Source organism: Vicugna pacos, chromosome 2 (genome assembly GCF_048564905.1).
Source record: "Vicugna pacos chromosome 2, VicPac4, whole genome shotgun sequence".
In the NCBI taxonomy this organism is placed as follows: Eukaryota; Metazoa; Chordata; class Mammalia; order Artiodactyla; family Camelidae; genus Vicugna; species Vicugna pacos.
The window spans coordinates 15049134-15076197 of record NC_132988.1 but is presented as its reverse complement, the minus strand read 5'-3'; the positions used below and the strand labels follow the sequence as shown (position 1 = coordinate 15076197).

The window sequence follows — 27064 nt, the reverse complement described above, 5'->3', positions numbered from 1 at the left end:
ATTAATTTCAAAGCACCTAAGAAGGGAGAGTTCTGCAGACAGAGCAGTAAGACCGAGCATCTGAGGTAGAGAGAGAAAAAGGGGGGAAGTGACAAATCTGCTAGGGATGCCAACCAAGTTACAAAACAGACATGGGAGAGGAATTCCCTACCAGGATAAAACTATTAGGGTAAGGCTGACTACAGTATCACAGCGTATGAAAACAGAACTTAAACACTGCTGGAAGGAAAACAAACATACTGATGTATGATGTACTGATATACATACATTAAAAGGCACAGAGGGCCACAGTTTGTTTTTAACTGATATTCCTATAATACCTCAATCAGAGGATAGCTCTCTCTCTCCATCCCAGCACAGCTTATATCAATTTCGGCACTCGCCATTAACTTCAAAATAGGGCTCAGGAGATGTTTAAGATACCAATGGACAAAAATGAAGACTTAACATGTAGAATGAACAGCATAGATAACAATTCAATATCTCTCACGCTCACAGACATGCACTCACACGTGTAATTCCAGTACTGGCATCCTCCAGCAAATACCATAATATTCTTTTGGCTATGACAAAGCATTCTCTTAAATATACTACTAAAGATAATTGTAGGAAAATGGAGAATTAAGGTCTTCAAGTCCCCAATAATCTCTTTTTCCCAACTTTTATTATACTTAAAGTCAATGCCAAAGATTCTAGCATTTAATTATTCTCCTGTATCAGTTTTCACTTTCCCAACTAGAGAGGATAGAAATGAACAAAGATGTCTGACACATTTTTGTATGCCTCATGTCACTTAGCATGGGCATGTGGTAATATACTCAATAAATAATTATTGACCAATTTCTGGGAGGTTATCAACAAGATGCATTGCTGCATGTCAAAACTGATTTGCCCGTTGCTGCTTCTTACAATATTGAATATTCTTTTTTAAAAACTGTTTCAAGATGAAATAGAAAGAATACAGGACTAGGAGTTTGGAAATTTGGTTCTAGTCACAGGTGGTGTAACAAACTAGCTTAATCGTCTTGAGCAAGTCACTGAAGCTCCTTTGCTTCCCTTTCATAATGATCGGTTAGAGCAGCTGGCAACTGATATCCTAGTTAGCTCTGAAAGTCTATGTGACAAAGTCACATGTAAGGATATAGCAAATCTTTTAAAACCATGTTATTCAAGTCAGGTATTGCAAAATGACAGCTGGAGGGCCAAATATAGACGCCAATATAGATTTAGGGGATGTATGATGCTCAAGAAATAAATCAGGGTGTCTAATGGGTGTGCCTTCTCCAGTTTGCCATAGATGTCATTCCTCCCATTGATCCCACTGTCTCAGTTACCTGCTGATCTTAGAAGGGTATTTAAGTTTGCAACCCATGATTTAAAGAAATTATAATTCTGTTGTCATTTCAATACCTAGATTGATTATCTTGAACATGAAAAATAAAACTACTACTGTAACTAAACAGAATTTTAGAACACACATTGAGAAGGTACTAAGCTTCTGCCAATATCCTGGAAATCTTTTTCTTTCAGAATGAAATGCAGTGCGGTAACAAAAATACTGAATCTTATATACAAAAAAACAAACAAAAAACAAAACAAAACCCTAGATTTGGTCTTCTCTTATCCACCAATAAAACCTTTGACCTTGAGTGGTAATTTACTGAGACTCTCTGAACCTCTGCTTTCTTATTCATAAAATGGAGGTGGAGTAGTTAGACTAAATTGTGTCTGATGGATATTTTATCTCTACGGCTTTGTAGTTCTATGACAACAAGCAATATCATTGTTTTGACCCTATTTCCTAGAACTTCGAGAAAGCCATGGTCCTTTAGAAATAAATAAATTTAGATTTATCTAAACTAAAGGGAGGAAAAGATGTTGGAACACACTAGATCAACAGAACCAAAATGCAACAACAGAACAGCAAAATGAGCACTCATTTCCTGAGATGTACAACAGCAGTGATAAAGTAATGGCAAAGCCCTCGCTACAACACCATGCCAACATAGCCCAAAGATCCTTTTGCAGTAATGCAGAACAGTCTAATGGTAACAACATTAGACTATGAATTAAACCACTGTTGTAGTGCTTGCTGTGCCATTTTTTTTGTGATTTTAGCCTTTTATTTAAACACAATGAGTCTCAAATTCCTCATCTGCAAAAAAAGAGGGAATAATAATGCTTTGAAACTACAAATATATGTACTTAGAGTTTATGCATGTTACAACAGACACATATGGTTTGGAAGATAATTGTCTTGAGTTCCTTGATGTTGGAAGAGGCAGTCTGCAAGGGGTCCTGAGCATCTGACAGTTGTATTGGATGCGAAGAATGCCAGGTTCTGGCTGTCCTTCACTCTTTACCCAGACTGTTTCTCAGGGTTGTGTTTGCAGCAAGCAACCTTGAGGAGTGAGGTAACACCTCCTACAGGGAAGAAGAGCACTCTTCCTCTGAAAGCCATAGATTCCCCAAGCTCACATCTCTCAGCTGTAACACAAACCCACGTGTACAGCCTCCACATGAGCCCCTCCACATGGCCCCAGGGGACTCGGGGTGAAGGGAACTGATGTGGACATGAAGCTCAGCCTGCATGCTGTCCGTGAGAAATGAAGTCCTTGTCTCTGACAGGTTCTGATTCTGGGTCTGCAGTCGGATCACATCCATGAAATTGTGGCAGGCTAAATTTTTAGCTTGTAAATAGGAGGAAATCCCAGGCCCTTCACAGACCCTCTTAAGCTGCTCAGTAAATGTACGATTGTTAGATGAATGTAAAATTAGAGTATCTCATATATATGCTATTATCTTTTCTTAGTAGAGATCCAAGGTAAGTTCATTACCTATTCTTAGTAGAATAAAGAGTCCTATATTTTAATCTAGGGCCAAGAAAAAAAATCTGCCTAGTGTTTGTGATCTCCCTTCTCCTTGGTTCTCATAAACTGTCATCTGTCAGGTAATTCACTGCACTACCATCAACATCCCATCCTACCAACCACTCCACGTTACTGAAGACAAATGCCAGCATCCCACCCCTTTTCTTCTTTCCTCACACAAAAAGTCAGAATTTTTCCCACACATAAAGCTAAGATCTTACAGTCTCACTAAGGTTCTGATTCTGAGCTAATTCTAGATCTGCCAAACTAATTATGAAGCAAGTAATTGTGATGTTATCTAGTACCAAAACCCAAAATATATTGCCTTTGTGGAAACTTTGCAAGTGGTACTTCTGTGCCTTAATTGCACTTGAAATTGTTACAGAAAATAGGTAGAGCTGAAAAGACTGTAAAATTGCTTAGGATCATAGACAGAAACTTGGAGATTTAAGTGCCACCTCTACTATATTTTGTCAGGATGTAAATATAATTGCAGGTGCTTAGGAAAAAAAAAAAGACAAGTATACCAATAAAAATCTTACATTGCTGAACACCAGGAAAGCAATAACACTTCTATTATAAGCCATTTTATGTGATAATTGCCTTTTGAGAAACAGGGGTAAGGATATTATCATCAACAGAAAGGCTTTAAAGAAATGCAAATTCCTGATTAGGATCATTTTCAAGTGAGGTAAACAGCTATTTGTAAATGATTATTTCTTTCTCTGTTTTCTCATCAGCTCTTCTTAGCTTTCCTCACATTTCATACCATGGTTTGTTTTAGGTAAAATATCTCAAACATCTTGATAGACTTTTTCACTTTGCATTAGGAGTCATATTTTTCCCAAGCTTAGAACTAAGTCTAAACGAAAGGACAAAGGATGCTCATCGAACCACAACTTGCTGCTTGTCCTCAAATGGACTTGGCACACTGTCTGTTGTTGATCTACATAGACTCATCAGGGGTATTAATCACAACACAGAACAGCAATCTGACTCATTTGCAGCCAATCACAAAGCTCTAGGCTGTAAGGCTGACCAGAAGCAGAAACCAAGGTGAAACAGAGGATGGAACCTGGCCTCACTCCTAATTAAGACACTTCGGCTGAAAACCTTATTTCCCAGTGTATTTGATGCCAACAACATTTGTCACAGTTGTTCCCTAGCAGTTTATTAAGTACTTAAGGTTTTATTAAGTCTTTAAAAACACATGATACACAAAACTCTAAAACCAGATAATACACTTGGGCACCAATGTAGCTTGAACACATTTACATAAAACTAGAACATTAGTTTTCAGATAACCACCAGGCAAATGCATCCTACTAAGCTTTGGATTCCCCACCGAGCGTTATGTTTGAATATGATCTGTTGACTAAGGGGAGGTCAGAGAAGAAAGGGAGCCCAGTCAAACCACTAATATTTCCAAGAAAACTGTCTTTTTGCAAAAGCACTCTGTAACTGCTTTACACTGATAGACAACCATCAGCTTTTCTACATCAGCATATATGTCCTCCTGAGTCTTTCAATTCACTAATAAGGTGCCTGGTATTTTCAAGTTTATATTATGTTTTCACACAGAAATCTCATTTGGTCCTTGCAGCAATATAGTCAGCAGTTATTTTTATCATGTCCACTTAACCAAATAGGAAACTGAGGATCCAATATGTCGAATAATTTGGCCAGGACCATGCAGCAAGAGAACCAGACCTTGATTTTTGGTTTTAGCTTCTGTATCTCAGATTCTTTCCCAAGCAGATGCAGAGAGTGTATTAAGTGTGACACATTTATTAGACTCCCATTGTCATCCACGTACAGACCATCAGTCTGGGCTGTGTTCACAGTGTGCTACCTACCCTCTCCAGCCACAGAAGCTGCTCCTGTAAGCAGCACAAATATTTCCTCATGGATAGGATGTTTATATCAGGGCTGCAAACACAGGAATAAACCTAGGAAGATATGAGATTCACTCCAGGTTCAAGAAAATAAAACTTGGAGGCTAGCCACAAAAGGAGTAAAACCTCTAGTTACAGTGAAAATCAACACTTGAAAACCATTCCTTTTTCAACAGGAAGAGTGACCCAGATCTGTAGATCTGCATGGTTAAAGTTTCTGTAGGAAATACATGATTAGAGAAGTCACACTCTCTTTTGATTTTACTGCTGATGCCATAAAACTTTTTCTAGGTGTAATACGCCTGTAAATAAATAAAATCAGCTGCAAAAGGCAGACTTGAAGAAATTGGGGCTCCAGATATTGTGGGGTTTTTTTCCTTTAAACAAGGCAAAGCACTATGTACAAATTAAAATAAAGCTTCATTTAAAAGCCCAGGCAAAGAAACAACTTGGGCAGTATAAACCCAAGGCGTTAGTAACTCTTGCACTGGGGCCTAGAACTGTAAACATACAATGTCATTGCTAAATTCTAACTACTCACATAACAATTTTATCTTCAAAACTGTCTAGAAACACCAAAAACACCTTTAAGGCCATTTTGGGCAACTCATTCTTGTTGGCCCAGCAAGGTAATCATGCCCTCCCCTCTCTTCCACAACAGTCCATCCTTCCCCATATTCTTGCTGCTCCTTCCACTCAAGGAAACCATCACTCTCCCATTAATGAATGTGGTATTGTTAGAAAGGATTCCCTGGATAGAGGCAGGAACAGTTATCACTTTCACAATAAAAAGGAAAAAAAAAAAGCAACTGCTAAAGCTCATCCGAAAGCTAACATTCTAACCTTCAAAATATCTGTGTAACACTAGGTGTCCTTTCATTTTTACTAGCAAATACATATATTCATTTCCTGAGAATTCTTGAGCTCTCCAATCCATAGCACAATAGGCCCCTCCGATGGCATTTCTTTTCTGGGGAACTTTCTAAAATGCATCAGGCCTTTATGGCTTTGGTCAGACAGGAACATGAAAGCAGCACAGTAGTGGAATACATCCCTGCTGACCCATACACACAATCCGTGCTGAATTCCCTGGCCGCCACCACTCCCTAGCACACTTCGTCTTCATCCAGAAGGTGCCTCTGGGAGGACTTACTGAAAACAACAGTGCCACCTGGGACCATATTTAGAGAAACCAGGAAAGCATTCAATTGCTACAGGATGCAAATGATAATGGTGTCCAAGAATCTAAGAATGATTCTAATCTAAGAATGAGGATGGGCACCTCAAAGGTCACCTTTCTCCTGAAAGATCATAGTTCTTCATGAAAACAGAATAGTCTTCAAAGCAGCAGGGATCAGATCAGTTTTCTGAGGCAGACTGAGACACAGAAAAGAAAAGTGACTTGTTCAAGGAAGACAAGAATTAAGGAAAAGATTTCGTACCATTCCCACACTGTTGGAGCACTTGGGAGACCCTTGATCCTCCAAGCACCCTGGACTGCTCGTAATGCCGCTGAGAAAGAGGATGTAGCCCAGCGCATGAGTGGAAGGAGTGCAAGGCTTAGAGTCAGAAATACCTCAAATCCTGGTTCTGCCGCTCACCATCCATGCCTGTAGCTTGAGCAGGTCCCTCTCTGAGCCTGAGTTTTCTTATCTGTGGAACACAACTAACAATCTACCTATCTTGCAAGACTTTGGATAACGCATGGCTTAACAAAGTGCCTCTTAATTAGTAGATGCTCAATATATGATACTTCTTAGCCCCTCTGTCCTGGTCTCCACTAATTAGCTTCCAGCAGGATAACAGTGGGAGCATTTTCAGTTTTTTAAAACCAAAATCAGCTTGTAGAGATGGATAGAGATTTCCAAACTTTCACTGAAAAATAAGCAAGCAAGGTCTTTATTTACAGAGCTACCACCATGTATTCCAGTCTACTTTTGAATGCTGCTTAAAGGTCACACTTAGGGTTTAGTGTAGCTGGAAACCAAAAACTTATGAAAATGAATATATGTATACTCATGTATGACTGAAGCATTGTGCTATACACCAGGAATTGACACAACATTGTAAACTGACTATACTTCAATAAAAAAGTTAAAAAATCAATCAATCAATCAATCAATCAATCTTCAGTAGAAACTGCCATCAAATCAATTACATGGGGACTATTTATGAGCACCTATCAAAACATGTAATGACAACAAGTTACATGTCTTCATGAGTGTCTTGACAGTGACTACATGAAACTCTTTTTTGATCCATCCTAAGTATAGTCAGACTACTCACTGGACTTCTGGAATAGTTTAAAAAATAAAGTGTCTCTAAAAAAATGTTTTGACTTATTAAGTGCGACGGAATCAAAACCAGATGGATTTGGCAGCGGGCTCCTTCCCCTGGTTCGCAGGCTGCTTCAGAGCAGTGCCAGCTCAGAGAGGGGACGGTCAATGTCACACATTCCACACTTCAGGCACTAATAGGTCCTTGGCTCCAAGTTTCCCGGTGTTCAGAGGGGATGCCAGAACACACATGCTGTGACAGAAGCATTTTGGAAGCATCCATGCAGGCCAGAGAAATGAATAACTGCCTTGGGCACTGAGTAGCTCAGGCAACAGCTGTTTCACACCGGACAGTGATTAGGATTGATCTCTTTATTCTGTACAGTAACTATCACATTTCACAAACACACACACACACACACACACACAAACACACACTAGGTCTTCTTAAGGTGTAACACAGGGGTCAGGACCTTGTAACAGAAGTATCCACTCAATGGTACATGAAATAGTTTGAAAAACCACAAGGCTTGCTTAAACCTGGTTAGTAATTTACACACACACTTCCACTCACACCCCCTTCATTCCACTATTCAATAAGTATTTATAGAATATCTTTCAGGTTCTAAATGAGTCCATCATTCTGCTGTTTAGGCACTGGGGATACAAATGAAACAAGATATACAATATCTCTGCCCACTAAAGGCTTACTTTCTAGTAGGGAATACACATTAGTACACACACAAACAATCTGATAGGAGATGTTCTTGGAGCTACAAGTAGGAGGAATACCTAATGCTTCCCTAAATGTTTGGGGGTTTTTGTATATATATGTATTTTTATTGAAGTATAGTCAATTTACAATGTTTTGTCAATTTTTGGTGTACAGTATAATGCTTCACTCATACATGAACATACATATATTCATTTTCATACTCTTTTTCACCATAAGTTACTACAAGATAATTGAATATAGTTCCCTGTGCTATACAGAATGAATTTGTTGTTTATCTATTTCATATATATTAGTTAGTATCGGCAAATCTCGAACTCCCAATTTATCCTTTCCGCCCCCTTCTCCCCGGTAAGCATAAGTTTTCTCTATGTCTGTGAGTCTGTTTCAGTTTTGTAAATAAGTTCTGTCTACTCATCCTGAAAGACTGTTGAGGTCTCATGAAACTACTGCACAAAGCATCCTTACAATGCCTGCTTAATCAGTATCTCTGTAGTAGAAAGTTATGAAGAAGGGTTTTTGTCTTAAAACAATTTTTGACCTAAAATATAACTTATCCTGGTAAGTTCCAGTACAAATCAACTGATTAGGGCAAGGTACAAATAAGTGACCTCATCAGAGGAAATGGGAAAGAAGTTTATAAAGACATTGAGTGGTCAGGGCTTGCTAATAGCTACTACTGTAGCTGGCAAAATAAGCAATATTAACTGGTTGATAACAGGATTATTGTCTCCTGAACTTCCACTAAAATGAAAGAAAATTATAGAAGCTAAAACATATGTTCTTATAAATATAAGAATGTTTCTGCTTAATATAACAGGTCCTGCTTTTTTCTACTGATCCCTGCCCTCACAAAAAGATGACGTGTCTGGGATTGCCTGTCCCATGCAGCTCCCCCACCCCCAGATCACTCTCATTTATAAGCTCTGCTGTGACATTGGGCCTAAATGGCCATGATGGCCTATCACATCACTCCTGTCCTGACTGTGGTTTTGGGATCACCTAACCCAACCTAGGCCCATCATATCCCTCTTCCAGAAATATGAGCACTAAGAAACTAAGTTAGATGTTGTCTTAGGACTTGAGGCACCCATGTTGGTTTGTATATAAGATGAGAAGAAGAGAAGATGAGAAAGAAGAGGAAAGCAGTCCTACCCAGAGAAGCAGGATGAGAGACCTTGGTCCCTGGGGGATTTCAGATCTTATGAGGCCCCACTGTGGTTTATGTTCCCATTCTTTGCATTTAACAAGGTGTGAAACTAAAAATAGGTTATCTTTACCTGCTTGGATCTTTGTCCTCTGCACCCCACAAACATATGAGGACAAATGCAGTTGCTGATTAAAAAACTGACTGAAAGTGATCTACTTTCATCACTTTTCCTCCATTGTGATAATCAATTTTTTCTCTGAATTCATTCAGAAACATTTATTGAATATCTGTCAGGCTGAGGTATGGGTTATATAAAGTTGAAAGAAACTATTGTCTTTCCTCAAGGAACCTTCCGTGTTCATGTTCATACCTTTATCTTCTTCACTACCAGTGCATTTTTTTCCTTTCCTTATTTTCTTTTATACACACACACACACACACACATATACACACACATATATATTTACTGAAATATAGTCAGTTTACAATGTTGTGTCAATTTTTGATGTACAGCATAATGCTTCAGTCATACATAAACATATATTCGTTTTGATATTCTTCTTCACCATAAGTTACTACAAGGTATTGAATATGGTTCCTTGTGCTATAGAGTATAAACTTGTTGTTTATACCAGTGCAATCTGATGAATCAATTTGAAGCATCCTTCTCTCTAATCACCACCCTCTATATTCAATCCCCATCAACAACAATTTTTGACCTGTAATTCATTGATACCACCAGGTTTTCACTCTCCCTTGCCACTTTCATATCTTCAGCCAGCTTACATTCCAAAGTCAATCCTTATGATCACTCTCATAGACTCCCAACTCCCCTGCCCATCCTCATTTTGTCATCTTCATTTGAGAAAACACAAGACCCTAGTCGAATCTAAGTCTGTACCTATTCGATGGTATTTGTACCCTGAATAATTGAGGTGATGGGAGAAACAAAGCCATGACTGGTCTCATTTCACATTCATTCACACAAACCTAAGTGGACCTTAAGGCTATCCAGTAATCACAGCACAACTCCTTAGTCTATTTCCTCTCCCCTATTTCACATTTTCTACTCTCTCTTCAAACTTCCACTTCCCCTCTGACCTCACTTTCAGTTGATATCCTTGTTTTCAATTTTACTGGGAAAACAAAAGCAATCAAAAGAGACTGCCAAAGCTGCCCTCCTGACAGCATCTGTCTCCATACCCCCTGGATGCCCACTCATCACTGCAGGTGAAAATAATCCACGCTCCTATCCAAGGCAGCGCTCTTCCTATATAACAGTTCTTGCCCATATTTGCCCTCTCAAGGACATTGCCCTCGCAATTATCCCATTTCCTGTCTTCATTAGTGATTTTTCCCTCCCTTCTCGATTGTTCTGATCAGAAATGTTGTCATTTCCCCATCTTAAACAAAAAACCTACTCTCTCTTGATCTCACCTCCCCCAGCAAGCAAGCACCCAATTTCTGTGTCCCCCTTTAAAACTCCTTGAAATAGTTCTTACACTTGTTGTCTAATTTCTCTCCACCTGTGCTCTTTGTAATTGGCCCCTCTACTAAACCAGCAGGTGCTGAGGTCATCATTGACCTCTATATTGCTATATTCAATGTCAAATTTCAGTCCTCGTCTTACTTGATCTATAAACACAATTCAGCACAGTTGATCAACCACTCACTCTATAACACTGACAAATAGTCACAACATTAAAAAAATCCAGAAAAATAGCAATGTCTTTGTTAATTAACTACCAGATACACCTTTACAATACTTTTTTCCTAATTTTTGGCTATATACTCTTTAGTTACTCTTCATGCAACAAAAATTTCAAATTTTCCATAAAAAAGAATAGAAAGATAATTGTTTTTCTTCTATCATGGTCGTTCAATTTTTTAAGAAACATTCATATTTGGGATGCATAAAACACACAACTTCCCCTCCTTTATCCTATAGGCCCAAGGAACATTGAGAGATTTTAGAAAAGAGGGAGTGTAGGATTTGCATTTTACAACAGTCACTCTGGCATAACTTTGTTTAAAAAATAAGTCAGGTTTAGACCAGAGGCAGAGGTCAAGTTAGGGGAGCACATTAATAATACAGGCTCAAAATGACAAAAGACTTTCTTATACTGGAAATGGGGTTACTGTCTTAACATTCTTTAGCTTATGTGGACACCAATGAAAGAACTCCATTTTAAAATTAATAAAAAAGAGAAGTCATTTAAGTCAGCTTCTGCTGACATTTGTATATAAATATACAGCCATCTCAGAAAGGTACTGTCTTAGAAAGATAACTAAGATCTTAATAAGAAATTCAGCTTCAAATGTTTAAAGTTAACTTTACTTGATTTAGGAATTAAGATGTGATGATCAGATCTGTGCATGGGAAACATTAATACAAATGTTAGTGGTTGTGTTTGACCAACTTCCACACAGTAGGGCAGAAATAGTTGTGGGCCCTTGGCTACAAGGTATAATACACTAAGAGGAAGGAAGCATTCCATGCTTGCACTTTCTTTAAGGTTCCAAAGTGCCTAGCATTGCTGGGAGGAAATTACACGCCACTCAGTGAAAGATTTAATTATCTTAATATCCAGTTTATGGCTGTTCCTTCTCCAAGCCTCCAAAGCTATGTAAACCTCAGACTCTAGGCAAATCCCACAAGTTAGTAACATGGTGGCCTCTGATGACAGGAATTCCTATCACTGAGCAGCACACATATGTTCATTCTCTCTCTTAGTTCAGATATACAGGAGACATGAGGGCACAGCTAGGAAGAACGGCTCATGGCTTTAGTTCTTGAGAAGGCCTGACTCACCCCACCCAATTCCTCACTCTGATTAGTGGAGTCAGGCTGGGCTTGGGCCCTCTGGAGAGTCCCCAGACTGCCAGCACGGAGCAAGCACATACTCTCCGCTGCACTATTTATAACAAGGAAAAATATTTTTTAAATGATATTTGGACTTGAAACCTAGTTTTAGAAGTATGCTCTATTAGTTTTCTATGCCTATCAAAATTTAGTGGTTTGAACCAACAGAAATTTATTCTCTTTCAGTTCTGAAGGACAGAAGTCCAAGATCAAGGTGTCAGCGGGGCTATGCCGCCTTCAGAGGCTCTGCAGGTAAATTCCACGCCTTTTCCAGCTTCTGGTGGCTGCCCACAGTCCTTGGCTTGTGGACACATCATCCCAATCCTGCCTCTGCAGTTACATTGTGTCTCCTCTCCAGTATGTCTGTAATTTCCCTCTGGCTTTCTCTTATAAAGACATTTGTGATTGCATCTAGGGCCCACTGGAATAATCTAGAATAATCTCTTTAGCTCAAGATCCTTAACCTGATCATATCTGCAGAGATCCTTTTTTCCAAATAAGGTAACATTTACAGGTTTTAGGAATTAGGAGCTGATATCTTTAGGTGGCCATTAGTCAGCCTATTACACACACTTTCAGTGAAATTTTTCCTACAATAACTAGATAAGGAAGGTGTTTCCATTAGACAACAACTGAAAACCAACAGAAAACCAAATTAAAGAAACAATAGAAACAAATGAGTACGAAAACTGAGATCGGAATCTAGGGAGTGAAACTCCTATGTTCCAAGCCACTAAGCTATGCTGCTTTCTCAAAAAGGAGAATTCACAAATTCATATAAACTAAAAAATCCAGATAACATCTGTCTTCAACAAAGCTTGGGTTAGAGGCTCAAATTATGTCATCCCTTAATTTCTCTGCATCATTCAACTCTCTCTTTCATGTTGGCTTTATTCTAGAATTCCCTGCTATGTTTTCTGGTACCTCCAAACTCATATCACCTTTGCTGGTTTAAACCCAATCACTCCACACATCACTGTGGCCAGGAGAATGAGCTCTTCTCATTGGCTGTGCCTGAACCACATGCCAGCCCTGGAGCCAACGGGTGGGGTGACAGCTCTTCGCAAACTGCACAAACTTATAGCCGAAAGAGCACTTCTGCGAAGTCAAATCAGAGTGCTGTTACCAAAGGTCGGGTTAAACGATGCTGAAAAGCCAAAAACAACAAATGTCCACCGAAGAAGGTTTTCATCACAAATAGGAAACCATTTCCAGGAAGGAATGGCTCTCATTTTACTTCTTTGGAGAAGCTGGTATTATTTACTTGTACATCAAGCTTATGTACAAATGACCTAGGAAGGGTCCTAGCTGCCTGTCGAATATGTCACTTAACTCTTAACTCTTCTCTGCCTGGGTTCCTTGTGACATGCAAAACAGGGAACAAATGTACTTAATAAGAAAACTTCTACAAATCACTACTTTATCCTAAGATTTCTATTCTCCCTAAGGTGTCCTCTGGACCAATAAGAGAGTTGGTAGAAGGCAGATGGTAAAAAGAATGTCTTTCTATTGTCTCTAAATCCTTTATGTTTTAATAATATTCATATTTGAGATACTATTAATTTATTAAAAGTTAATGAACTTTTGTGACTACTTCAGTTTAGTAAGCCATGTCACTACAGAGGCAGTGAGTCTCCTGCCTTACTTTGAGTCTCCATCCTGTATCTTTCCATTTCAGAGCTCATCAGATCAGTACAAAAAGAGGAAAAGCACAAAGAAGACAGGTTTGTGTTTAAGACACTGATCACTCAGATACATAATTCTATTCATTTCCAAATTTTAAGAATTCTGTTTAGATTCTTTAAGAGCATAGACAAGCAAAAGAAAATCTGTAACAAGAAATGGGAAAAAACATAGATATCTAAACAGGAAGAAACAAAGAAAAGCAGAGAAGCACTTGCAAAATTCTCTGTATGATAATCTCTACAGATGTTATCCCGAATTTGTTCCCTCATTTAGAAATTTCTCAATTAGAGCCTGTTTTTATACCTGGAGGAAGATTAGCACATTTCAAGTTTCAAAGCTTCAAAAATCAAATTATTTTTTAACACCAAATTCAATTTAATTTTCCACTTCATTAAAAAAAAACTCTAGTTTCCACGTTTCTCATAAATTGTAATGGAACCTGGTCTTAAGTTCCTCCAAATAATTTTGTGGGAATGAGTAAAAAACATTATTAGTATGTTTGTTAAATATCCTATGTATACTTAACATCATTAAAATATAAAATAAGAAGAGATTTTATAGACATTGCTGATCAAAAAACTGGGAAGCTGTCACCACTCTGGGCAAAAAAAATTAACATAATACTAGATCACTTTTCCTTATAGTTTTCTCCAGCGCTTTCTAGTCACATAGTTATTTTAGAGTATTATTAAAATTCATTATGCCTTCATTTTATATTTAAAGGAAAAGATTTGTGATCTGGAGACCAAAGGATACACACACACATACACACAGAGAGACACATCTACTCCTTACCAAATTGGCTAAAAACAATCCAATATCCCCTAAATATATCTGTATGACATGAAAATCATGAAATCTTACTCAGTTTAATTAAAGTCTGTTTTCAAATTTAACTAACTCAAATTAGACCCAAGTATTTTTTGTTCCCAAGGGAATGCATAAGTAGGTGAATACCATAGAATATATGGTAACTATAAACTAATACTTAATATACACTACAAAAACTGATTTTACATGTGATTTCTAATTATCAAGATTCATAAATTGCTGGCAGCACGACAAAAGAAACTGGTTAAGCAGTACTACAGAATTTATCTATATACTCAAAAAGGAAATCATTTCATATTTTTTCCGGTTTTGCTCTGTTAAGAAAAATATGGGCATGTGTTATATACAAGTACAGGGAACATATTTACTGAAGATATTTGATAGTATAACTGTTATAGTGTATTTTTTAAGTTGATATCCTTGAATCAAATTCAAGGAATGTTCAACCTGTCCTCACATAAGATGTTCCGCTTACAAAAGGTAATGCAACCAAATTTGTCAGTGCAATATGAGCATAAGGTACACAGACCACACACATAGGACTCACTTTCTAATCTCACAAACTTTAATCAAGTTCTGGAATTAATGTGACTGATATCTTAGATCATGCTTCCATTCACACTGAAGTGAATATTGGGAATATGTTTTAAAAAACAGATCCAAGTCACAGACTTACTATTTATTTTTTGAGATAAGAACTTGGAGAAATGAATTGCAATTTTAATTCAAATATAAACTCTAAGATCAGCACTTCACAGCTGTCTGGTGGGACCCATGCAAACATTCCTAGTAAAATGTCTCTGACTTCAACAGAGCCTATAATAGGATTTTCAGGAGGACCACTGTCCTCCAAGTGCTCTTGATAAGACCTTCACTCCTGTCTCACCCTCCTATCTCTAAAACCTTAGCCTTGTGACTACAAACTATTAAAGAGAATGATCCCCCAAAAGAGACAGACTAGAATGAATCACCCACCCTCTCTGAGAGACCCTCAGAACTAGTCTTCTTGCTCTCTTTGCTATTAACTTTATCTCCACAGACCCTTAATCTCTCCTCCTTCCTTGAATCACCTCCCCCAAATCTTCCCTATGCCCTAAGAAACCCCAGATTTTCATCTGCTGAATTGATATCCTAGCTATGTTCTCTATATGTTCCCCCAATCTTCTGGTTCTACAACCCTTATTTTCCTAAAGACACAGCTTCTTCAGCTGCTCTCTCAAGGGGTTATTATTCTTTTCTTACCATCTTTCCACACTCTAGGGCTAGAGATAAAGTCAACTTCTTCCTTGATCTTTATTGAGACTTCCAACTAATTCTCTTTTCTCTCAAAAAAAGGGAGGGAAGATTTTATTTTTCACAGCAAACTATCTTTTCCCACTTTCCTAGATTTTTATTATTTCACCCTTCTCTTTGCCCCGCAAAACTCCAATATTTCCCATCCCATCCTCAAGTGAAGACCTCACTTCTAATTTCATTGAAAAAATAGAAGCAGTCCCACCACCTAATCTACCTGTTGGCCTATGTTTGTGCCCATGACCTTGCCTTACAACAGCAATGGATGAGCTTTCCTTGCTCCTCCTGTCAAAGGCCTTCCTCCTCGACTGAAATATAAGTAGCAGATTTCACACTTCCCTGATTTCCCTCCAAGCTGTTCCTTTACCACTTCCTTTGCTGGGTACTCCTCCTCTTGCCCTCTAAATGTTGAAAACCCCCAGGACTTATTAGTCCTTGGATTTTTTTTCTCTATCTACATTTACTTCTTGGATGATCTTAGACAAGTTTATGATTTTAAGTAAAATCTATACCTCTGTTTTCCAATACAGCAGACACTCACCAACAGTAGCTACTGAGCATTTGAAATGTGGCTAGTCCAATTTCTACAATACACACTGGATTTTGGAGACTTAGGATAAAAAAAATGTAAAATATCTTTTTAATAATTTTTATATTTACTATTAAAATGATAATATCTTGTATATAGTAAATAAATCTACTATTAAAATTAATTTTGCCTGCTTCTTTTTACTTTTTTAATGTGGCCACTAGGAAATTTTCCATTACAACATTTGTAGCTCTTATTATATTAATACTGGACACTGATCTATATGTTAATGTCCCCAGCCTTTCTTATGAGCCCACACTTATATAACAGAGTACCTGTAAGACATTTTCATGTATATATGTAATAAGCACCTCAACATCTCAGGAAGTGGTAATTCTTACCTTCCAGTTCACCAAGCATAAACCCTAAGAATTACCCTTCCTTCACTCTTCCTTTCTCTCACGCTCCACATCCAATCTTTCAGCAAATACTGACAACTTGCTACCAAAATATTTTAAGGAAGTATTTTAAGGAAGTGAGCTTAGGGAACAGGAAATAAATGATGGAGAAAAACACAAAAAAGGAGAACAAATGTAAGAATCCTTTTTGAGTTGACTATCACTACAAGAAACTAGTTGCTTAACTGCTTGGGACCTTCTGAGAAGCTTTATAGAATGTAACTGAGACCCTCCTGCTCAGGGAAAGAAAGGAGGAAACATTTATCCACCAGTCCTTTTCCTCCCTTTCTGGCTGTTCACATGTCAGGGCTGAGCCCATTCCTGTGGGTGTCCCAAGCCAGGAAGGAGTTGGGGAAGCCTGGAGCAGGAACCTCACTAAAGCAAGGGCTGGAGTAAGAAGTGAGCCAAGAGGATCTCAAGCTGTAAGAATGGTGTTTGTCAAAATGCTCCAAAGAGCAGATTGGGCATATCTCCCAACTCCCATAATCAGTGATGCCACATCGGTTGCTTGAAATTGGCTACGTTAGAGTATTTACACTATGGAAATTGGCAAAAGCTCTAAATCAGGCTTCCTCCTTCTTCTCACCATAGCCAGTTGTTAAACGTTTCCTAGCCCAGTACTGACTACAAGGTTCTGTTTATCAGACAGCTGCAGCTCACCCCTCTCCAGCTCCTTTTCCCAACTGCAGCCACGTTTGTTCTTTTTGCATTTCTTTGAAAGCAATTCTGTGTTTCCTTCACTTGGGACACTGCAAATAGTTTTCCCATGGCCTAGAACTCCAAGCAGGAATTACTCCTTGTCTGAGAAATTTTTTTTCATTTTTCATATCTTAGCTCAAATGAAATTTCCTCTAGGAAGACTTTGCTGACTCTAGACCAAATCCAATTCATATGTCAAACACTCTTAATCTGCATATAAGTGATGATTTAATTAATATCTGTTCCTCCAGCTAGACTGCAAGTTCCATGAGAGAGCAAGTCACAATCAGTTTTTCTCATTCCTGTATTCCCCACACCGAGTTTTGTATATTTACTCAATCAACAGATTGATACTAAAAGCACTTTTACCACTCTCTCATGAATGAAACTGCAATTGTTTTAAGAATGTTGAAAAAGAGTCCTCATACTTGAAAATGTGGGGAGCCCTGTGGGGAGGACAACATAAGACATTTTTATGGATGTGCTTCACTTCTGGCTATAATCCACTGAGCTAAATCTTGGTCATATGGCTCCACCTAACTGCAAGGGACATAAGGAATGATTTTAGCCAAATACCCAGGAAAAGAAGGATATAATAAGTCTGATGAGCATCTAGCAAGTGTCCGCCACAGTCTGCCCTTTTGAACATCAAATATCCACTCATTCTTATACCCTGACAGGACACAAAGGAGATAACCCAAAGTTCCACCAAGGCACTGCATCAAGCTCAGAGCTCAGGATCTCTAGTTATTTGTAATCTTCTCCATCAGGTCCCAATGTGATTCCTCTGGTCTAGTAATAATGTGCACCAAATTCGCAAATTATTTCCAATTTCCCCCCAAAACACACAACATCCAGTAGTGGAGCACATATAGGATAACCTCAATAAAAACTCCACTCGCAAAAGGGAAGATGTGTAGTAATCACTAGGCCACAGAAGTTATAGAATTCTGCTGGAGAGTCACTGAGCAGTCTTCTCAGCTGGAGGTGGGGAAGTTCTCTGAGTAGAAAAGGATTCAGTTCTGAGAGGCACTCCCTTGTTCATTTTTCTACTGGTCCCTAGATCCACTCTGGGAAGGGTTTTCCTGCTCCTTGGCCACATCTTGCTATTATCCTCCTTGAAGATTGCACAGCCCTTCTGATCCACTTCCAGATGAAGACAGGTTATTTTACTTTTGAACATTCAATTAAATCAAGGTTCATGGCTTCTTTGGCAATGAAACTCTTTAAAATATTTGGTAGATATTTTAATCTATTTTCTTCCAATTCTACATGCCAATAACCACAAAGTTCTTTTTTAATACATAGTTTTAACATCTCCTTTGTATCTTCACTTCTCTACCCCCTGCCTTAGTTTCTCAACTTCATAATAAGTATTTTTAGGTTATGTGAAACAATGGGCTGGGTTGGGGAAAACATATCTTTAATCTGATTGTTGTTACAATGATAAGTCTTGGCAGATATCTGCCCAAAACCAAGGACCCAAATCCTTGGTACTTCTCTATGCTCTTTCATTTCTACTTGCAAACCAGCCAATACTTTTCTTAGTTCATCTTTTTTTTTATAATAACTTCCCAAAGGCAGCCAAAACCACCAACATATTTTCCAACTTCTTCACCTTGAGCTACCAAGCTCAGTAGGTACGTGGTCTAGATTCCAGAGGTTATTGCCAGTGGATTCATGGTTATTGCCGGTGGCAGTCTGATCATTACATAAGATGCATCTCCAACCCTTCGATGCGCTGCATCTGTTACCATGCTGCCACTTAGTACCACTAAGCCTATGAATCCCACAGGCCTTCCCTCTGTCTTATGTTCTACCTTATTGTTGACAAAATGTAGATAACGCTACTTCTCAAATATCTCTAAAATCTCTCCTCACAGTTCTATCCTCATGGCCACTACCTCAATTCAATTCATTCTTTCTCCCATGAATTACTATCTCCTCATTGGTCTCTGTGCCTCCAAAACTAATCATACCTCATCTCTGCTGCCAGTAAATGTTTTAAAATGCAAATTTTATCACTGCAACTTTTCCCTAAAACATCTGGATTACTTTTAGGTTCAAATTCAATGTTCTTCAACTTCTAGTCTCATCTCTAATTACTTTCCAATCCTCATGTTTCAGTTTTGTAAAAAGCATTTCAGTTCCCTCAAGTGTAATGTAATCACTTTCTCAGATATCCATTATCATGTAGATGCCAGATTCTCTAACCAGACAGGACTTTTCTTCTTTCTTGAGTTAAAACTTATTCATCCTTCAAAATTTTTCAGACTTTAAATCTGGGAATCCTGCCCTATTCCTAATCCTGAATTAGGTATCTTTCCAATTGATTCCGAAACAGTAGACCTTGTTTTTTATTACAGTCACACTATACTGTAATTATCTATCCTCCTTCATCCAACTACACATAAATGATACATATCAAATTTGAACTTCATAAGGGCAAGTAGTATATCTTTTATCTCTATATATCTCACATACTAAATAAATGTTGGTTGAACACATACATGAGCCCCACAATTTTAGTTTGTTACTGACCCCCAAAATCAGTCTTCAGTCTTCACCCATCTCTCTCCTAAATGCTATTTTCAACTTCCTAATGGTTATCTCCATATGTATGTCTACCTAACAGGTCTAAAACTATATTTATCATCTTTCCCACCTCTTTTTTCACTGTCCTAAATCTGCTTCTCCCTCTGAATTCCTATCTCAGCTTAATGGTGTCTGTCTAATTTTCCAGTCTAGAGACTTGAGTATCTTTCTTTAGGAATTCTCTGGTCAAAGGAATTGATGACAGCCAGGTTAAAAACATTAAACAGATTTCTTTTTGTAGTATTTCTTAGAGCTTTCAATATATGAATCTCCAAGAAGTAAATACATTTTTTCAAACTTATCTAACCAAAGAACCCTTGTATCAAGGTGAATCACTGAGGACAAGTGTTCTCAAAACTACGCTTTGAGAAATGCTGCTGTAACACCCCACCCCCACACTTCATGCTTCACCACTGCCCTCCTTTAGGCCCCTGCCATCTCCTTACATGGACCTTCTCTTTCCTGGGCAGCCTCCTCTCTTATTTCTCTGCCACCATTCTCTCCAAAGCCTCTATGTCAGTTTTATTTTTTTCTAACAAAAAGATCTGATCATACCTCAACCCTTCCCATCCCCAACTTTAAAATCACCATTGGCTTTCCATCATACATAGGTTCAATTCATAGGCCTGCTATTATATTGGCATCCTAATATACCCTCACCCATCTTCTCAATTTCATTTCTTACCATATCTCTCCTTTCGCACAACATATCACTTTCTTTTTTGTCCTTTAGAGCTTTAATATTTTTCTCCCACTGTTCAAAATGGCCTCTCCTGTTTCCAACTACCTTTAACAAATTTCTGCTAACACTGATTTCTAATGAGATCTCGTCTGAGAAATTCTCATTCCAGTATCTGGTCGGTTACTCCTCAGTGTCTCCATAATGCTTTGTACTTACACTATTACAGCAGTTGTCATGCTATATGATAAAGGAATTACCCCACTATTACTCTCTGAGCCTTTCAAGCTTTGTTTCTCCAACTCCTAACAGAGCTTACTACAGAGAAGATACTCATTGAATGAAAAAAATTCAAGTGAATGACTAACTATATAATAAGCAAAAATGAAGAAAAATATAGATGAAGTTATGAAAGCTTATATAACTAGAAATGTATTTTAAAAGGTCATTTATTCTAGCCAGGAAAAAAATTAAATTAGTCTCAGGAAAACAGTATCACTTCCCTTAAATAGACCTCTAGGTTCAACCTTACCAGGTTCCTGAGAGAGGATAAAACTTTACCACAATTTGTCTTAAAGGCAAACTCTATAGCTCCCAAAAATCCTTTTAGGGCTTTGAGGGAACACACAATAGTGACCTACCTTCCCACCCCGCTCAACAGAATTCAGGGCCATAAATCTCTGATTGCTCTCCTAACAGTGGACTAAACAGTCTCTGACAGAAGGAACAGCACTCTGTTGGAAGACGTGGCTAAGCAATTTTCCTCCTCTGCACTCCTCCTGCCCATTAAGATGCTCTCTTCTCAATTCCTGGCGGCCCCCAGAGGTTAGCAGCATTTGTAATCATGCCTCCCTACCTTTCATTGCTAACATTTAAAGTGTGGAGTTTGTTTGAACATGGAAATTCCATTTAAGCATACCATAAGCAAATAGTTTTGCCTGTTGGTTTGCTGAACTACTTCGCTCCACCAAAACCTTACCTGTCACAATTAGATCTACAGCCTCCTTGCATTTTTGTTTTACTTTAAAAATGTGTGGCTCCTTGAAAGAAGTTTGTTGTGGAGGCTCCTCAGAAGGCCCACTTCTGGAATAGTCTTTGGCAAAACAAATCCTTTTGTGCACTACCTGAAGTTCTTGGACCACATCGAGTGTTTCCTTTTTTTTAATCTCCAAAGGTATGAATTTGCTAGATTTCAGTTTTTGATGTTTATTTCTAAAAACATTTATAGAAGTACCTTGAACTTTACTCTATAAACAAAACAAAAATAAATTTTAATATTAATTATATAATAAAATTTTGTAATACATTTTATTCATAAGTTAATAAAATTATATTCACAAATAAATTTCCAAAGTACCTTATTATATCAGACATTTACTTAAAGCACATGATAGTAATCAAATAAATTAGCTTTTATCCTTTATAGTTCTCCAAAAACTCTTAACAAGCATGAGTGCTACATTCAACTTACAAAAATGTAAATTTTAAAATCATAATTTTTTCCTTAAATGTGATATTTTCAAATACAGCTTCTTAACATCCATTTCAAAGCAGAAGTTTTCACGTAAACGTAGGATAATTTAATTATTTTTAACCATCTTTGAAGACTCTTCAAATGTCCAAAAAATGCTAACACTCCCAAAACTCTCAGTTGAACCAGAAATAACTGCTCATACATGGAGATAGGTTAAGAAAAGCATATTAGTAATCAGATATGTATTTCAGATCCTTTTTCCCACTTAACTACTTACTAATTTTGACCACTTTAAGTGATGAAAAAATATATAGTCCCAAGTCTCTGACAGACAATTATCCAAACAATTATAATTGTTCTAGTCTGGTAATTCTCTGGCCCACAGATAGAGAGCTACTGCTCCCTGCCTCCCAGAAAAGGTTTAGACAAATTCAAAACTGTAGAAAACTCAAGATGCCAATAAGGAGGTTTTACTTGCTAATATTACATTTTGCCAAGTAACCAAAGATGGAATATTACGGTGTTATTATTAGGTGACATTCTAAAAATAGGTCAAGGTTCTAAGGCATAGCTTGCTAACTCTGAACAAACTGTGGAGTTTTCATTTCACATGTCTCCCAGTGAAATTAATATAATGTAAAAGTACTTTTCATTGATTAGAAGGAAAAATTAGTTAACCAATATTAACAACGTTGATTACAAGATTAAAACCATCTATGACCAGCCTAAGCATAAAGGACCATGCAAAAGAAACACATGTAAAACTTATAAGCCTCTTCCCCACCACAGTAAGCTTTGAAAAATATTTAAAATCTTTATTTATAATTATATTTTAAAAACATATTCAAAAGGTAATACGGTAGTGTGGCACACAGTAAACCATCCTAAGATCCCCTTCCCTCACCTGTCCCCTAAAGGACCATTTGTCACAATAACAGCTGCTCCCCAAATCTCCCATCTCCTCTGTAGATGTGTTCCCCCAAAATCTCACCCTGTACCCCCTCTCCTGTCTCTTTACCACCCCTTTCCCTTTCATTCCTTCTCACCTTCCAAATCTACACCATTCAGCAAATGTTTATTGAGCCAGACCCAAAGCTCACTGATGGAGATACACGATTCCAAAAAGATAGTCACTGCCCTTAAGGAGCTATCAGATTGGTGAACAGTTCTAACACAAAGTGATATGGAAGAAGACAAAGGTAAGCAGGTCATGCTGGTGACATAGGAGAGACACATCTTACAGCATATTTTCTAGTTTAGCTTTGTCCAACTGTGTTTAAAGAGAGACATTTACTTGAGGTATTTCATCAACAGAAAACATTAAAAATTAAATTAAATGTGCAAATTTAAAATATATGCAATTAAATAATCTGCAGAGCTGAAAAATCTTATTTTTAAATGCAATCTGAAATCGATTTTTATATCTAGTAAGGATTTCATTTTCTCTTCTATTCAGAATCTATCAGAGTGCATGCAATCATCTGGAACAATCATTGTAGTATATAAAAATTGTGACTAGATTCCTGAAAAATAATAATGCTAGATAAATGCAAAGCACTAACCTCATTTATTTTCTCATAATGTTGGGCAATAAGAGTTTTTGCTTCTTGAAAAAAATCTTGCTTGGGAATCTCTAATATAGGACCTAAAACAGAAACACAGAAACATTTTATTTTTTTAATGTAGTTAATGTACCTTTTAATGAAAAGTGGCAAAACTACAAAATTAATATTTGGAGAGTTATGAATCTTGCAGGACATTATAAAAAGAGAATTTTATAAGTGGACATTATAAATGGATGCAAAATAAGTTAATTTTCCTGTATTGTAATATTTTACTTTAAAAAATACAGCTTAGTCAGAGTTAAGTAGAGTATCCTAAACTATTAAAGTCCAGTGAAACCAAAGAAAACATAAAACTGAAATCTCCTTTAGTTCTGAAAGTTCTTCCAGAAGACACAACATTATGTAGACGCAAAAATTGTTGATAAATCTGTGTTGTCTATACCTGATGACTAATTAATATAGCTGTACATTTCTTCAAGGGTATTTACCTTACAACTTGTTGATAAAATTATCATTGTAAAATAAAACTCAAAAGGTTTATTAAGTAGAAACATCATTGAAATAAAAAATACACATACCTACAAATGGATAACATTATAATGATAACTCTTCTCATTTAAATTTTCTAAGATTCTTAATTTATTCAATTTACTGACAGCTATGTATAGAATTCCATAGCGTGTACATAGAATGTATCATCTCCATTTAGTCTTGTCTAAGATTTCCTTCTTATACGTTTCCTTTATTAGATGATTCTGACATTTATGTGTTTCTTGACTTCCTTCTCTTAACCTGGACTCGGTAAAATTTAAATATATTGCTTTCTCAAATTGGCTTTTCTGTCTAGTCAGTGTGCTCCTCATTTCTATGACTATGCCTCCTTTAGAACTCTTAGGTTCAAGATTTTCTCTCTCTTCTTCTCACCCACTTAATTTTAAGCAATTAAAAACTCTACCTTCATGCTAATCAAAATCACAAAAAGACATTATTTTAGTCTATCTGGGCGGCTATAACAATATGCCACAGACTGGGTAACTTGTAAATAACAAAAATTTATTTATGTCAGTTCTGGAGGCTGAAATCCAAGATCCGGGTGCCAGCATGGTAAAGTGGGGGCCCTCTTCCTGGTCACAGATGCCCAGTGGTATCCTCACATGGTGGAAGGGCATAGGAAGGTCTGTGGGCCCTCTTTCATACCAGCACTAATCCCATTCACAAGGGCTCCATCCCCATGACCTAATCCCCTTCCAAAGGCCCCACCTCCTAATACCATCACCTTTGGGGGTTATGATCTCAACATCCAAGTTTTAGTGGGACAGAAGCATTCAGACCATAGCAGATACCACCACATACCCACCAGAATGGCTAAAATGAAAAAGACATAACAATCAACACTGGTGAGCTACCGGAGCCCTCAAGTGTCCTTGGTGGAAATGTAAAACAAGATAATCAGTTTGGAAAAGATATAGCAATTTCTTATAAAACCTAATATACACCTACCCTGTAACTGAGCAATCCCACTCCTAGGTGTTTACCAATGAGAATGGAACATATTATTTACAAAAGACTCATACAAAAATGCTCATAGCAACTTTATTTATAATAGTTCCAAATTGGAAACAGCCCAGATGGGCATCAACAAGAGATGAGTAAATAAACCATGGTATACTCCTACAATAAAATACTACTCAGCAACAACAACAACAAAAGAATCCAACTACTGATATACACAGCATGAATGAATCTCAAAAACATTATGCCAAGTAAGCATAATGACAAAAAAAATACTGCATGGTTCCAGCTATCTGAAATTACAGTGTCAACAAAGCTAATATATAGGAGAAAGAAAGGCCAGAACAGTGATTCTTCATGGATTGACTGAGATGGGACATGAAGGAAATTTCTGGGTGATGACAGTATTCTATATCTTGATACACAGTAGATTACATAGGCATAGTATCACAACTCAGTGAATGTACACCTAAGATTTCTGCATCTCACTGTAGTACATTTTACATCAACAGAAGAACTAAAAACAACTACTGAAATCTGACTAAGGGTATGTGTTTACGTGCATGTTGAAGGATGGATATGTGATAAATCAAATACAATAAAACATTACTGGTAAGCACTGGGTGGTAGGTCTAGGGGTGTTGATTTAAAATCCTTTCAATTTTGCTATATGTTTGAATATTTCATAATGAAATACTAGGGCAAACTCTTCATTCTCTCACAAAATGTCTCCTTGTTTTTTACCATGTAGACTCGTGGGCCACAGGCAGCTGTAACTTTGGGGCAATGGCATCCCGAGGACTAGAGCTGGGGGAGACCCTAGCAATGAAGGGGAGGGACAACTGGACTCTAAGCCACCTTAAAAGTGTTAGGTTAGACACACTAGTAAGTGTTTCTAAGATGCTACTAAGGGAAGTATCTACTAAGATGTCCCATCATTGGGTATGGAACTGTCACTCGGTAGTTATTCTAGAAAAAACAACTCTCCCCTTGCTTTCTGTCTTCCCCTATCCTTCCACTCTTACCTATGGAAGGTGCTGTAAAGTCATTACCAAACTCAAATCTCCCTGTTCTCCCACACTTGCCACTGTATCTCCCCCCATTCAAGGCTGTCTACATATGTCTAAGGATAATGATTGATAGATTTTTTTTTAATCTTCTTTCCCAAAGTAGTTGTCAAGACTTCAGACACATGCTTCTGAAGAAGTGTACATATTCTTTGAAGAGATGGGATCACAAAGTCACATGTGAATCATAAAATGGCTCATATAAATTTTACTATCCAAAGCCATAAGACACACTGTCCCCACATGGAAGAGACAAGAGTTCAGAAATTTAAACTGTCTATTTCATCAAATTTCAACTAAAATCTAAAGGTACTTTGAGGGGCCTTCTAACCAGACCACTTAGTTCTCAGAGGCAGGGCAGTGAACTATTACAAGGTGTGACCACAAATTATCCTCTTCGTTTCTCCTCTCATGACAATCTTTTCTCCTTTAATTTCCTTCTTCCGACTAATCAAACCTCCTTTGTAATTACTTATAATGCCCTGTGTCATACACATGAAAAACAACATTGTTTATTAATATATGTAATGACTGATTAAGTCATTAGTTTTTGGTGAAAATGTACTTTCACGAAAACTATTGCATCTTCATTCGAAACAAGACCTTAAGAGATAATCTAGTCTTCATTTTCAGATAAAGCTCTGAGATAAGGGGGCCCAACTGCCCTCTAAAGTCAGTCAACCAGGTGCCCACAAAGTGCTGGCCTCCTGAGGTACTTGTTATTTTTTTGTGTTTTTTTTTAAACATATCTGTTGGTTTTTCTAATTTCATGCACTCCTTGAGAGTACTGGAGACTCCTCTGAGGTTTGGCTGGTCACCCTAGTGAAGTACTCATAGTTTATTGACACTTTCTGCTATGGACTGGATATATGTGTCCATCCAAAATTCA

The 27064-nt window shown here is 37.5% G+C and overlaps 1 protein-coding gene across 19 annotated transcripts in view; it reads right to left on the bottom strand.

The window, feature by feature from the left end:
- IQCM (IQ motif containing M) overlaps positions 1 to 27064 on the bottom strand; it is a 480596-nt gene that overhangs the window by 305386 nt on the left and 148146 nt on the right. For all 19 annotated transcript variants that reach the window (XR_012079786.1, XR_012079787.1, XM_072975871.1 and 16 more), the window contains 2 exons: positions 23594 to 23676; positions 21537 to 21804 (listed from right to left, as the gene is read on the bottom strand). Coding sequence is in view for 17 of the 19 variants with exons in the window: in XM_072975871.1 (XP_072831972.1) it covers positions 21537 to 21804; positions 23594 to 23676 (351 nt within the window). In the remaining 2 variants the exon portion in view is untranslated. The remainder of the gene's footprint in view (positions 1 to 21536; positions 21805 to 23593; positions 23677 to 27064) is intronic.